General features: G+C 35.5%; 1 protein-coding gene across 11 annotated transcripts in view; it reads left to right on the forward strand.

Moving 5' to 3' along the window:
• Nucleotides 1-13,106, forward strand: part of DLG2 (discs large MAGUK scaffold protein 2) — a 1,239,088-nt gene that overhangs the window by 434,098 nt on the left and 791,884 nt on the right. For 4 of the 11 annotated variants that reach the window (XM_060105477.1, XM_060105480.1, XM_060105481.1 and 1 more), the window contains exon 1: nucleotides 7,157-7,261. The exons of the other annotated variants lie outside the window; for them this stretch is intronic. In XM_060105477.1, the coding sequence (XP_059961460.1) occupies nucleotides 7,157-7,261 (105 nt within the window). Of the gene's footprint in view, nucleotides 1-7,156; nucleotides 7,262-13,106 lie in introns of those variants that run through there. 11 annotated transcript variants of the gene reach the window in all.

Raw genomic sequence — 13,106 nt, forward strand, 5'->3', positions numbered from 1 at the left:
CCCTTCCTGTGGGAACGTCAGTGCTTTCTAACCCCCTCTCCACCTTGGGCAGATGGATAGAACTACAAGATTAAAACATTAAATGATAACAGAAATTGTCACTTTGGATAAAGTCCAGGAGATCGAGACTTTCTGATGGTTTTTCTAGGAACATTTTAAGGAAATTTAAAAAATGGCTTCAGTGAAGTCTATTGCTATTCCATGAACTGCACATATTTAAGAAGTACAAATAGATGTTTTGACATATGAAACCATCCATTCACGGTAATGAACATATCCTTCACCCTCAAAAGTTTCTTCATGCCTCTTTGTAATCTCTTCATCCAACTCCCTCCCCCTGCCCACTGAACCTCCCCATTCCCAGTTTCTCCTTTCTATCCCTATAGGTTAGCCTGCACTTTCTATAATTTTATATAAATGGGACCATACAGTGTGTATTATTTCTCTTCTTTCATTCAGCATAATTATTTTTAGATTCATCCATGTGTTATGTGTATCAAGAGGTCATTCCTTTTTAGTGCTGAATAGTATTCCATTGTTTGGATATATCACAACTCACTTATCCACTCACCTGTGGTTTCCAGTTTTTCGCTATTACAAATAAAGCTGCTATAATTATTTGCATATAAGTCTTCAAATAAACATATGCTTTCATTTCTCTTGGATAAATATCTAGGAGTAGAATGGCTAAATTATGCTAGGTACATGCTTAACTTTTCAAGAACCCACTGAACTGTTTCCAAAGGGAAAGTAGCATTTATATTCCCACGAGCACTGTATGAGAAGTCCAGTCTTCCACATCTTTACCAATTCTTGATATAGTCAGTCTTTTTTAATATCATTCATTCTAATAGTGTATTTTAATTTTTATTTCTCTAATATGTAAATCACAATGTTGACACTCTTTCACATGCTTGTTTGATACATATATCTCTTCATTGATGGTGTCTGTTAAAATGTTTTGCTCATTTTTAATTGGATTTTTTATTAGAGTTTTGAGAGTTCTTTATATACTTTAGAAACAAATCCTATGTTAAATATATAGTTTATAAGTTTTGCTTGCATTCTATGAGTTGTCTTTTCATTCTCTTAACAGTATTTCAAGAAACAAAATTTCCCATTTGTTGATGTCCAGTTTTTCAATTTTTTTCTCTTATGGTTGTGCTTTTGGTGTTGTATCTAACCCTTAGATCACAAAGATTTTCTATGTTTTCTTCTAGAAGTTTTATTTAGGCTTTACATGTAGGTCTATAATCTATTTTGAGTTTATATGTAGTAAGAGGTATACATCAAAGTTTGTTATTTTGCATATGGATATCTAATTGTTCCAACATCATTTGTTGAAAAGATTACCTTTTCTTTATGGAACTGCCCTTGCACCTTTGTTGAAAATCAGTTTGCTATCAATGTGTGGGTTGATTCCTGGAGTCTCTATTCTGTTCCATTTGTTCCGTGCTATTCCAAGTTGTTTTGGCTACTCTAAATTCTTTGAATTTCCATGTGATTTTAGAATTGGCTTGTCAGTTTCTCTAAAACAAACAAATAAGCAAACAAACAAATAACTTTGTTGGGGTTTTGACTGGGTATGCATTGCCCTGAACCTATAAATTAATTTTCAGTGTATGACATCTTAAAAATAGTGAGTCTTATTACCCAAGAACTTCATATATCTCCATTTATATGTCTTTAATTTCACTGAGGAAAGGTTTGTGGTTTTATAAATTTATCCCTAAGTATTTTATATTTTTTATAAATTTATTTTTTTCACCTTCCATTTATTTATTGCTAGTAAAGAGAAATACAGTTGGTCCTTGTATACTGATCTTGTATTCTGCAGCCTTGCTGAACTCATTTATAAATTCTAAAGTTTACTTTAGATTCTATGAGATTTTCCACATAGACAGTTATGTCAAATATAAAGAAAGATACTTTTATTTTTTCCTTTCCAATATTTATGTCTTTTTCTTGACTTGTTAACTGTCTAGAACCTTCTAGACAATGCTGAACAGAAGTGGTGAAAAGGGACATCCTTATCTTGTCCTGAGATTTTTTTTTTTCTTGTCCAGGAATTGATACTTGATTTTGCAAAATGTTTTCTCTGTGCCTATTGACCATATGGTTGGTTGGTTGTTTGGTTATTTTCTTTAAATGTTTGTAATATGATGAATTATATTAAGACATTTTCAAAGGTTAAACCTACTTGATTATGATGCATTACCCCCTTTATATATTGGTGGATTCAATTTGCTAAAATTTGTTTAGAACTTTTTTCATATATACTAATGAGGGCATATGAATATTTGCTTTTCTTGTAATATCTTCATCTGGTTTGGTACCAGGGTAATGCTGTCCTCAAAAAACAAGTTGTGAAGTATTTTTTCCTCTTCAGTTCTCTGAAAGAATTTGTATAGAATTATTTTCTTTTTTCCTTAAATAAAATTCATCAGAAGGCATCTGGGCCTGGAGTTTCCTGGTGGTTAGGTTTTTAATTAAAAATTCCATATCTTTGGGCTTCCCCAGTGGCGCAGTGGTTGAGAGTCTGCCTGCCGATGCAGAGGACACGGGCTCGTGCCCCAGTCTGGGAGGATCCCACATGCCACGGAGCAGCTGTGCCTGTGAGCCTTGGCCTCTAAGCCTGTGCATCCGGAGCCTGTGCTCCACAACAGGAGAGGCCACAACAGTGAGAGGCCCATGTACTGGAAAAAAAAAAATTCCATATCTTTAATAGATATATGGTATGGCTATTTAGGGTACTTATTTTTCTTGAGTGACCTTTGGTAGTTTACATCTCTCAAGGAATTTGTCTGTTCCATATAAGGTGTCAAATTTATTGGCATAAACTTGTTTTTGAGATTTCCTTATTAGCCAGTTAATGGCTGTAGAATCCATAGTGATGCAACCTCTCTTATTTCTGATTTTGATAATTTATTTCTTCTCTCTTTCCTCACTAGTCTTGCGAGAGGGTTATCAATTTTATTGATATTCTCAAAAAAACTAGCTGTTAGTTTTATTTATTTTCTCTATTTTCCCTTCTAATCTTTTAACTTTTCTGCTTTGTTTGATTTTAGTTTGCTATATTTTTTTATTTTAATAAGGTGCAAGCTGAGATCATTAATTTGAGACCTTCTTTCTTTTCAAATATAGGTGTTCAGTGATATATATGTTCCCTTAACTACTGCTTTAAAGACATCTAACAAATGTTGATATGTTGTGGTTTTATTTCATTCAGTTCAAAATGCGTTCTAACTTACTTTTGATTTCTTCTTTGACCAATGGGTTATTTAAAAGTGTGTCATTTCATTGTAACATATTTTGGGAATTTTCAGAAATTGTTCTATTGTTGATTTCTAACTTAATTTTACTATGATCAGAGAATATGTTTTCTTTGACCTGAATCCTTTTAAATGTATTAAAATTTGACTTATGGCTCAGAATATGTTCTACCTTGGTAAATGTTCCATGAGCACTTGAAAATAATGCTGTTGTAGGGTGAAATGTTTTTTAAAGGTATATTAGCCTAATTCGATGGATGGTTTTGTAAAGGTTTTCTATATCCTTATAGATTTTGCCTGCTTTTTCTATTAATTATTCAGAGTAGGATAATAAAATCACCAACTATAATCATGAATTTCTCTATTTCTCCTTGTTGCTTTGGTTTCTCCAGAAAACCAATTTTATATCCTCAATTCATGAAGTCCACTGGGTTCCAACTGGATCCACTCTCCTGCAATGTGGCCTAGATATTCAAGGTTGTAAATGGGGCAATCATAGGACTTATCTTGTTTCCTGTCTCTTAGAGTTCACTACTTTTTGTTCTCTGATGTCCATTTTTGAAACTCATGGTTTCATATATTTTGTTCAGTTTTTTTTTCAGATAGGAATGTAAATCTAAGCCCTGTTACTCCATTTTATTGTCATTAAGTTATATTTAAACCAATCACCAGCAGAAAGCATTCAAATGCAGACCTTTTGAGCATGGCAATAGTACCAACCATATAAAAAGTACTTTCAGACATTCTGAGGCCTGTAATCTAATTTAGAGCATGACAGTATATTTAGATATGATGGACATATGGCCTAGTGACTAGGGTTTAACAGAAAAATGGTAGCCATTACATATCAGACATTGTGCTAGCAGGAAAAAAAATATGTACAACATTCTACTTTGCGGACAGAGGCAAATGCACACTGAGTGGTTCTTGAAAAGAAGCAGAGAATTGAAATTATATAATATTTATCTTTGTACTGTGTGTTTCTAGCACAGTGCTTAGCACATAGTAGAGCTCAATAAATGTTTGTTAAACTGAGCAAAATTGAATTATGTCAAATATTAGATCAGGTGAGACTCGTGGTGGGCTCCATTTGAATACCAAAGGTAATAGACTTTAGAACTTATAGAAGTGATGGGGCATGAGTGCAAAACACACTATATGTACCTAATAAAAACTAAATAATTAAGCAATATGGCCTAAATGATTGAGCCACCTAAAGCCTCCAAAAGTATATCAATGTTTCTATTTTAAAGAGTGAGGAATAAATATATGAAATTTACTATCTGAGGTTTAGTTTCCCTGAATTTATGCACACTGATGCTCTAAGAATTAGTTAAAGTTAAGATTGATTAGCATTAGGAATAGGAAGCTACTGACTTTTTATTCAAAAGTAATAATTTTATTCAATAATTGTTACTTGGCTCCAGTAACAGTCTTGAGTATTAAGCTTTCTTGGTGTCATGTTCTTTCCAAAACACCAGTAATGATCTTTCCCACTCTGTGCCTTTGTTCTACCTTTTCTTACTCAGGAATGTCCCCTATCTCTGCATGTCCAAATTTTTCCCTAACTTCAAGCTCTAGCTAAGTGCTAAATCTTCTGGAAGCTGCCCTAATTTTCCCAGTTAATGTAATTTTTCTTGTTCATTGTTTCGTGAATAGTTTATACTACCCTTTTATGGAACTTATCCTTTTTTAACTTGTCTTTTTGTTATTTGTGCCCATGTATCATGCCTTCAGTTAAACTCTAAGTTCCTTCAAGACAAAATCAACATCTGATATCCATTTGCCTGTAATACAATGAAAAAGTAAAGCACATGGGAGATGCTTGATATGCTTGTTGGACCAATAAATAAATGAATGAATGCATGACTCAAAGGGCATTTTTTATGTAGAGGTTCTACATGCAGAGACTGTGGATTCTCTACCCTTTTGTCAAAGAGTAAGGAAAGAAGGACCTTTTAAAAGATGCTGCTTAAATGAAAAGCAGAAGGGATCTGATGAACAAGAGATAGAAGTAGTCCAAGACGTGACAGAAGACCCAGAGGTTGGGGTCTGGAATTTGCTCAAGGAATTCAGAAAGAATAGTTTAGAATTTTTGGAGGATAACTTAGAAAACAATTTTTATTTTCCTGTTGTTTGATAAATATGGAACATCCACTAGTGAAGGAATATTTTCTGGGAGTTGTGGGCTGGCTGGTTGACAGTGCATGAGGAAGAAGCATGTGGCTGGGGCAGATGGAAGAGTATAAGGGCAGGAATGAAGGCAGAGGAGAGACTGTGGGTGTGAGTTGAACAGAACACCATGAATGAGAAAAAGAGAAGGTTGGTTGAATTGATATTGAAAAATAAACTGTCTAATGGCAATAACCTTATGGTGTGTACTCATGAAATATTAAGGAAAAACAATCTCCTTACAAATTAGCCCAGGTAGAAATTTTGAAAGATCAAATCTACTTGTAATTCCTTCCATTCCAAATTGAAAAGTAATTGAGATAAGGGGAAAACTTTGCCTTTGAGACTTTCACACCACCAGGTCATTAGTATGAACTAATCCACCATCACCAGGGTACAAATGCAGAAAAACTAGGTAACCCAAATCATGAAGCTCTTCTAAAAATAATACAGCAAAAATCCTTCATTTATGTTATCACACTGTTTCCTACAGTTTGTACCTTGTTTTACACTCCTTGGATTTTCTAGGTCAATTAAAAGCACAATTTATTCATTATGCTGTGTGTTGCCCTCAGTTTACCCCTTACCTCTAGAAATATTTGAATAAATATTCCCATTGTTGGCTGTGTAACTAGCCCTGAGAGCATAGATTCCTTTGGAACTTCAAAGTGCTCAGTACCTTACAAGGTGCATTACCGCCTGCCTCAACGATCCCACAGAGTCTGTGGGGCAGGGGGGAGGGGGGAAGTTAGTAGAGCCTTACCTTGTAGGCTTAAATTAAGGAACACTCAGAAGATGTTGCTATATTCTGTTGTTCAGATTTTATTTAGTGCTTATACCTTTTTTGTTAAAGTGTGCAAGCAATTTCTCTGGGATTAACACGTTCCAATTATGTGTAGCCCACTCTCAGGTCCCAAGAATATGTGAAGGTTCAATTCTCCTGGCATTATTTATGTAAATTCTACCTAGAAGAAGAAATTACTGTGACTCTTACCTAATATATAAGACAACAGAAAGACCTTCTAATTGCTCTTAAATTTTAAGATAAATATTTGACTGCATTTTATGCTCACGAACTTTCTGGCTAGTCTTTAGAAATAATCCCAGATAAATAACTCTGTAGTTAATAAAGGCAGTAATACTCTGTAGATGGAAAATATATCACATCTAGATCATAACTAAACTGAGAGGAGAGTTGGACATATTAAATGACACTGTGAGAAGGCATGTGTTTCACACAGAGCCGACAAGTGTACACACCTGCCTATGTACATATATGTGCATATGTAACCCACCCTTTCAATTTCACTACTTTTCACAAGCTGCTCAAATTCTACCTCCATGGCCTGCCACCCAAATCTTCTGGTGGAAATATTTTTTTACATCTCTCTCCCACCTACTTCTTTCCCCCCACACACTTATGGTATGTGCAGTTTCGCCAGACCCATGTAAAGACAGGGGAACACTGATGGGATTGCTTTTCACAAGTGTGGGAACGAAAATCCTTCCCAATGAAAACATCTGTCTCTGTTCAAGTCATGCCCAGTTATCCCCCAAAAGAAATGTTCTGATTAACATTTTTTTTTAAGTCTTAAGATAGCAGTTTGTGTAGCAGATCTAATTAAGAAGTTTATGTAACAGATCTGCAGGGTTTTTTTTTCCTCCTTCAACTGGGTTCTTTGAGCTCAGTTTGAGTGTTACTAGCTTTCGCCATGCAACGGCAAAGTGCTTCCCGGGCTGAAAATTATCAGCTTCTGTGGGATACTATTGCTTCCTTAAAACAATGTGAACAAGCTATGCAACATGCATTTATACCGGTAAGGAAAATTTCCTTTTATTTTCCTAGGGATTCTTTTCTTTTTCTCCTATTTTTTCCTTTATAGCTATAGATAAATGGCATGTGTTCTATGTATTTAAAGATGTGGTATCTTCTCTGTAATTCTTGTTTGGGATAAACATGTCTCTTTTTGCTCTGTGTGAAATCTGAATTATTAATATGGTCAAATATTGATCAGTGAGAAAGAGTAAACAGTGGTCCAAGCAAACTTATACCACTGAAGATAGTAGGTTCTAATAGTAACATGTACTAAAGAAAGGGCACAAGATTGATATTCTTCATATTAATATTTGAAACAGCTTACAGTGTATGTTTCCTGGTTGGTTCCCCCAAAGTACTTAGAATGGCTTGAATATCTTTTGCAGTGGGGTTGATACCTAGATCAGGAAACCAAAAATTAGTTCTTACATTTCGATTCTTTGCTTATCCAAGTAAAATCTACCATAAAACCTCTCTTGAAAAGTGATTGTTCCTTTAGTAGTAACGTACTACTTAGAGATTTGTAAAAATGGCTTAGAAATTTGTAAAAAAAAAAAAAAGCATAGATATATAAAATGAATTAATTTAGTCAATGCCATTGTGTTTTCCATTGAAGATATAATATTTGTGCTTATAATTATCCAACTAGAAGAACCAGGCTGGCTACGTTTGATAGACTGAGGTGGGATAAATGGGACTTGGAAGAAGAATATAAAAATATTTGATTCTTTAAATAGATCTATTTTGAAGGATTGAGATAATCTATTAGAAATAAGAGAACACTCTTAAAAATTAAGACCTGCAAAAAATTATTTGGAATTCCTTAAGAAAAACATTATTTCTGACATAGAAATAGCTGGATTCAATCTTCTTTGAAATTCAAGTTATTTTCAAGTGACTCAAGTCAGATGCCCTATTTTTCTCTGTAACTTGGGAATCACCTGTTTCAAAGACTGTACTATGTTTAAAGTTCTTCTCATTGAATACTCTCCTCTAATTGGATTTCTGTAAGTTGATCTTAATTGTTAAAGACATAAAACATAATTTTTGCAAGGATTTAAAACACTAATGGTGGGAAGCTTTCTAAATCAGATTAAGTTATAATTATTCTACTCTGAACCGGAATCTGCTGTGTATAGTTTGCTTCTCCTATCTTTATTAAACTCTTCCTCCTTTGTTTTATCAAGAAGATTATGATACCCCTTGTGAAGCTCATGTGTCTCCTCCTTCGTAGAGCTTTCTCTGGCTAGGCAGAATTATTTTCTTCTATCTCAGTTCCTTGCATGCACCGCTGATTTATCACCCAACATATTTTATTGTAAGTATTTTCTTTTCTGTCTCTCTAATTATATTGTAACTTCTTGGAGCTAAGGAGAAAAGGAAAGTAAGTTGGAGAAAGGAACTGATATTTGTTTGTTTTCTTATTTTCCTGTCTCGAACTCTTTGAATATAGGCAGCATCTATTCCTAGGGTCTAACACAGTGCTTGGCAAAACAAAGAGTGCTTGGTGAATATGTGAGGAATGAATGAAATCAACTAATGAGAGTCTCCAGTTCTAGCATTTCGAGTTACTACATGGCAGTTTTCATCACCAGCTTTGTCTATACTGACCTCATAAAATTATTTCTATTCAGATACATCTGGAGATAACAATAAACCTTGACTAAAGCATTGCCATGGGGTGATTGTGGGAGTGGTAGTGTGTTAGTGCAGGAGATAGACCTTTATGGGAAAAAGTAGCCTTGGATTCAATTCCCATAGTCCGTGGGCTACTCTTCTTCTATTCTCGTGTCTGTTTCCCCATACTGCAGGCATTCACATAGACGTATTCAAGTTTTATTCAGCTTTGCTTCATTTTGACAGCTCTAAATCTTTTTTCAGCAGGTATTAGGAACTTGCCAGTCTCTCACCTCTTCTCAAATTTCTTCCAAGTCTTGCATTAACTGTATCATTATGTCATCATAATTTTACAAAGACTGCTTTTAGAGAACATAGACATTATTAAAATATTACTATCAGTTGAGAATAATTCTGTTTAAATTGAGCCTCAATTTATTTCATTGTTAGAATATATAATTTAGATCTCAAGAAAAGGACTTCATTTATTCCATATTTTATGTACTTTTTAAGCCCAGTAATATGTACTTCATACACACACACACATATACATACATGAATATGTGGCATTCTTGGCTAATGATGCCCTTCATTATTTAGGATATCCAAATAAATCCTTAAAATACATATCCTTACAATGATGCATTAAGCATGTTAAGGAAATGAAAAACTATATTGACTCAATCAGTTGCCTCTTTTAGAATAGACCTGGTTATCTTTTAAAATAAAGTACTTGGAAATGAATAGTATGTAGGAAGTATAGACATACATTGATGTAGCTGATCTTAGAAACACTGCCCTGAAAACTTCACAAGCTGTCTGTTCATCTCCTGTGAGGGTGGATTACTAACACGTCATTAGAATACAGAGCCACCTAGATAGTCTGGACCATCTCTCACGTGTGCAATAAGCCATAGATCACAAGTGGTTTTTCAGTCAGTGCAGTTCTGTGTACTAATAATAAACCTGACGTAAAATCTCAAGCTATAATACAGTCTTCCCCAGAGAACCTCCACATACAGCCTAAAATATACATTGGAGAGGGGAAACTTAAAGCAGCTGTTACCTGTATAGTGTACTGCCCAAAACAGTCTGTAGAAAGAAGGAAGACAGATTATAGACTCTCGAAGTTTCAGTATTTGATTTCACATAACAGATCATGCCCTGTAATGATGAGGTGGAGATCAAACCTGGATTCTCAAACAGGTTCATCTACTTGACCCAAGAGCCTTGAGTATAAAACAGCAATGCAGAATTTCCCACATCTTTAGCATAAGTGCCGGCCAATGTAACCTAAATATTTATTGAATGAATGACTAAGAAAAAGCTCTCTCATGAAGTCCTAAAAATTAGTTCCATCACTGGAGCTGTAAGAGCATCCTTCTAGATAGTCAGTAAAAAACTGTCCCATACTTAGTAGTTATTTTCATAGAGACTTGCCTGTGTTTCTATTCACTTATTAGTTCGTTCACTTCACTCAGATTTTATTGAGCCCCTACTATGTTCTAGGCATGGTCTTAGGCACAGGATAAGGACCTGAGGGTACACTTCAACTTCTTTGTGACACCATCACTTTGGAATAGAGACTGCATTACCCCTTGCCCAAATGGTACCTTACTGTCTTTTGTTGCCATGAACAAAGTTGATTTTCCCTATGCTGTTAGTCATCATGTTTGGATTTGGTCTAATGTGAGGGTCATGCAGCTTGCCAAGCATTGGTTCAAATACTAAAATGAATAAATCAGGAGAATTCCTGAGGATACTTACATGGAATTCTGCCCACCGGGAATTTTCAAATGGACACACAAATCACTCTAACACCAAATAAAAAGTGTTGAGTCCCTTAAGTACCCATGAATTACCATAAGAGTTAAGAAGAGGGGTGCCAGGCTTCGTGGAAGGGTATCTCAGCTGAGTTGTGAAGATCAAATAGAATTTTGATATGTAGTCATGATGGTGGAAGAGGGCATTCCAAGTAGAAAGGAATAGTAAAGGTACTTACTAATGTTTAATCATGGTTCGTTTCCCATCTGATCATTCGCTTAACCAATATTTATCAGATACCTTTTATGTATCAGAAATTGTGTAATATGCCTAGGCATATAGCAATAAATAGCACAAGTTCAAACCCTACCCTGAGGGCATTTACATTCAAATGGATGAGACAAACATTAAATGAATAGTTACATATACATCTGTACTGCACAATTGAATCCTATCCTGTGAAAGTTGTTCATAGCATTTCTCACAATTGTAACTTAATATTGCACATATACATACACATATATATATATATATATATATTATCAGAATAGTATAGCAACTGTAGATATTTTGCAAAGCCACTACAAACAAAACAAATAAATCATTCTTTCCCAAATATTTTGTAGTCTTAAAACACATGTTAATTTCTTTAGCAAACAGTTAGTACATCCTGTCTGACACATGCTGGACTTGGTACTTTAGTATAAAAGTGATAGTATTTATTGAGCACCTATTGTATGTCACATACTGTTCTAAACCCTTCACATATTATTTCACTCATTTCTGTCAGCAACTCTCTGATGTGAGAGTTTCCATCTATCATTTCCATTTTACAAAGTTTACAGAGGTTAAGTAACTTCCTCATGATCACATAGCTAATAAATGGAAAGGTGGAGCCTTGAAACAAGTTATCTGGCTCCAGAGCCCATTTTCTTAATAGGTTCTCTAGAATAAGGAGAAAACCACTGAAACCAAAACAACTGCAGCACAGCATGCTAAAAATAGTAATCAGGGGATATACAAACCACAGTAAATGCAGCAAGGTGGGAGTGATCCATCTGCTTGGAATGGAGAGGAAAGATGACCAAGGAAGACTGAAAAGAGGAGAGAAGTCTTTGGATGGTTTTAAAATAGTGGTTTATCAGATGAAGGAGGAGAGTGAGGCTGCAACAGTAGGTGCAAAGGCACTTAGGCATGAAAGAACAGTATGGAGTGAGGGATATTTATCAACTTTCCTCAAGTCCTGATCTTCCTCTTTGAGCATTCGGAAGGAATGTCGGGAACAACAAGGATGAAAGTTGGGTCATTTGTTTAAGGTAAAGATCCTGTAGGTCAATCAGAAAGGAAGAACTGAATACTTATGGAGCCTTAGAAGAAAATCTCCAGTGGACAAAGAGGTGACTTTCAGACGTAGCTTTATTACCTCCACTACATATGGCCTGGCCCACAGTTTAACACCTGTCTATGCCTGGAACTGAGGAAATATACATGGAGAACCAGAAAAAGCTTGTGCACAAATACGAAAGAATGAAACAAATGTAGAAAGAGAAAAGAAAATAAGAAACCAAGTGGTCCCAAAGAAGGATAATGAGAGAGATGAGTCTGCCAGAAATGGTGAGAGGTTGGGAGAGGCTGGACTTTGGCTTTCTGGGTCCCTCAGAACTCCCAGTTCTTAGTTCCTATCTATCAAGTACCTAACTGCTGAGCTTCTTCCCCTTTTAACCAGATATGTTCACATTTTGCCTAAGCTAGTGCAAGTGGCTTTCTGTTCCCTGCAACCAGAGAACCTTAATTACAACAGGGACTGGTTAGTGGCTAGTGGTCCAGGGACAGGATCCATCCCTACACGAAAGGGCAGAACAACAGCTGGAGGAAAGGTGAGCAAATCGACAGAGTACATTAAGCTTCAAGGTGAAGTTCCATCCTTCAAGACTTAACTCACATCCCCTTCCATGAGACTTACCTCATACTATGTAACCAAATGATATGCCTTCTCCCTCATTTCAACCCTGATTAACACTCCTTGAAGAAAACTAAGAGTAGGAAACCTACTTCCACACAGCTTTAGTCTATACTTTCTCCTTTAATCATCGCAATACCAATATGAAATGGCCCCAATATTATTGTCTCCATTTTAGAGGATCAGTACCTTGTTTAAAATCATATAGATGCTAATACCAGGAGAGAAACCAGGCCTTCTGACCCTAATCCCACCTGCCTTTCTCCTTCACACCCACCATGGTACTTTGCCCTATTTCTCTTGTGATGTTCCCCTGCTTTGTATTAGAAGCATTCGGGGGATTTCTCTTGTTTCCACAGGACACTGTAAACTCTTTGCAGAGCAAAACCATGTGTTTCCTCTTCCTAGATTCTGCAGCCCCAAGTACAGTGCCTTAAATATGATGTTTGCTAAACAAATCTGTATGGGCTGATTAATACTTAAAATGTAAGAACTTAGGCAGCAG

The sequence above is a fragment of the Mesoplodon densirostris genome, chromosome 7, assembly GCF_025265405.1.
Source record: "Mesoplodon densirostris isolate mMesDen1 chromosome 7, mMesDen1 primary haplotype, whole genome shotgun sequence".
NCBI classification, from domain to species: domain Eukaryota; kingdom Metazoa; phylum Chordata; class Mammalia; order Artiodactyla; family Ziphiidae; genus Mesoplodon; species Mesoplodon densirostris.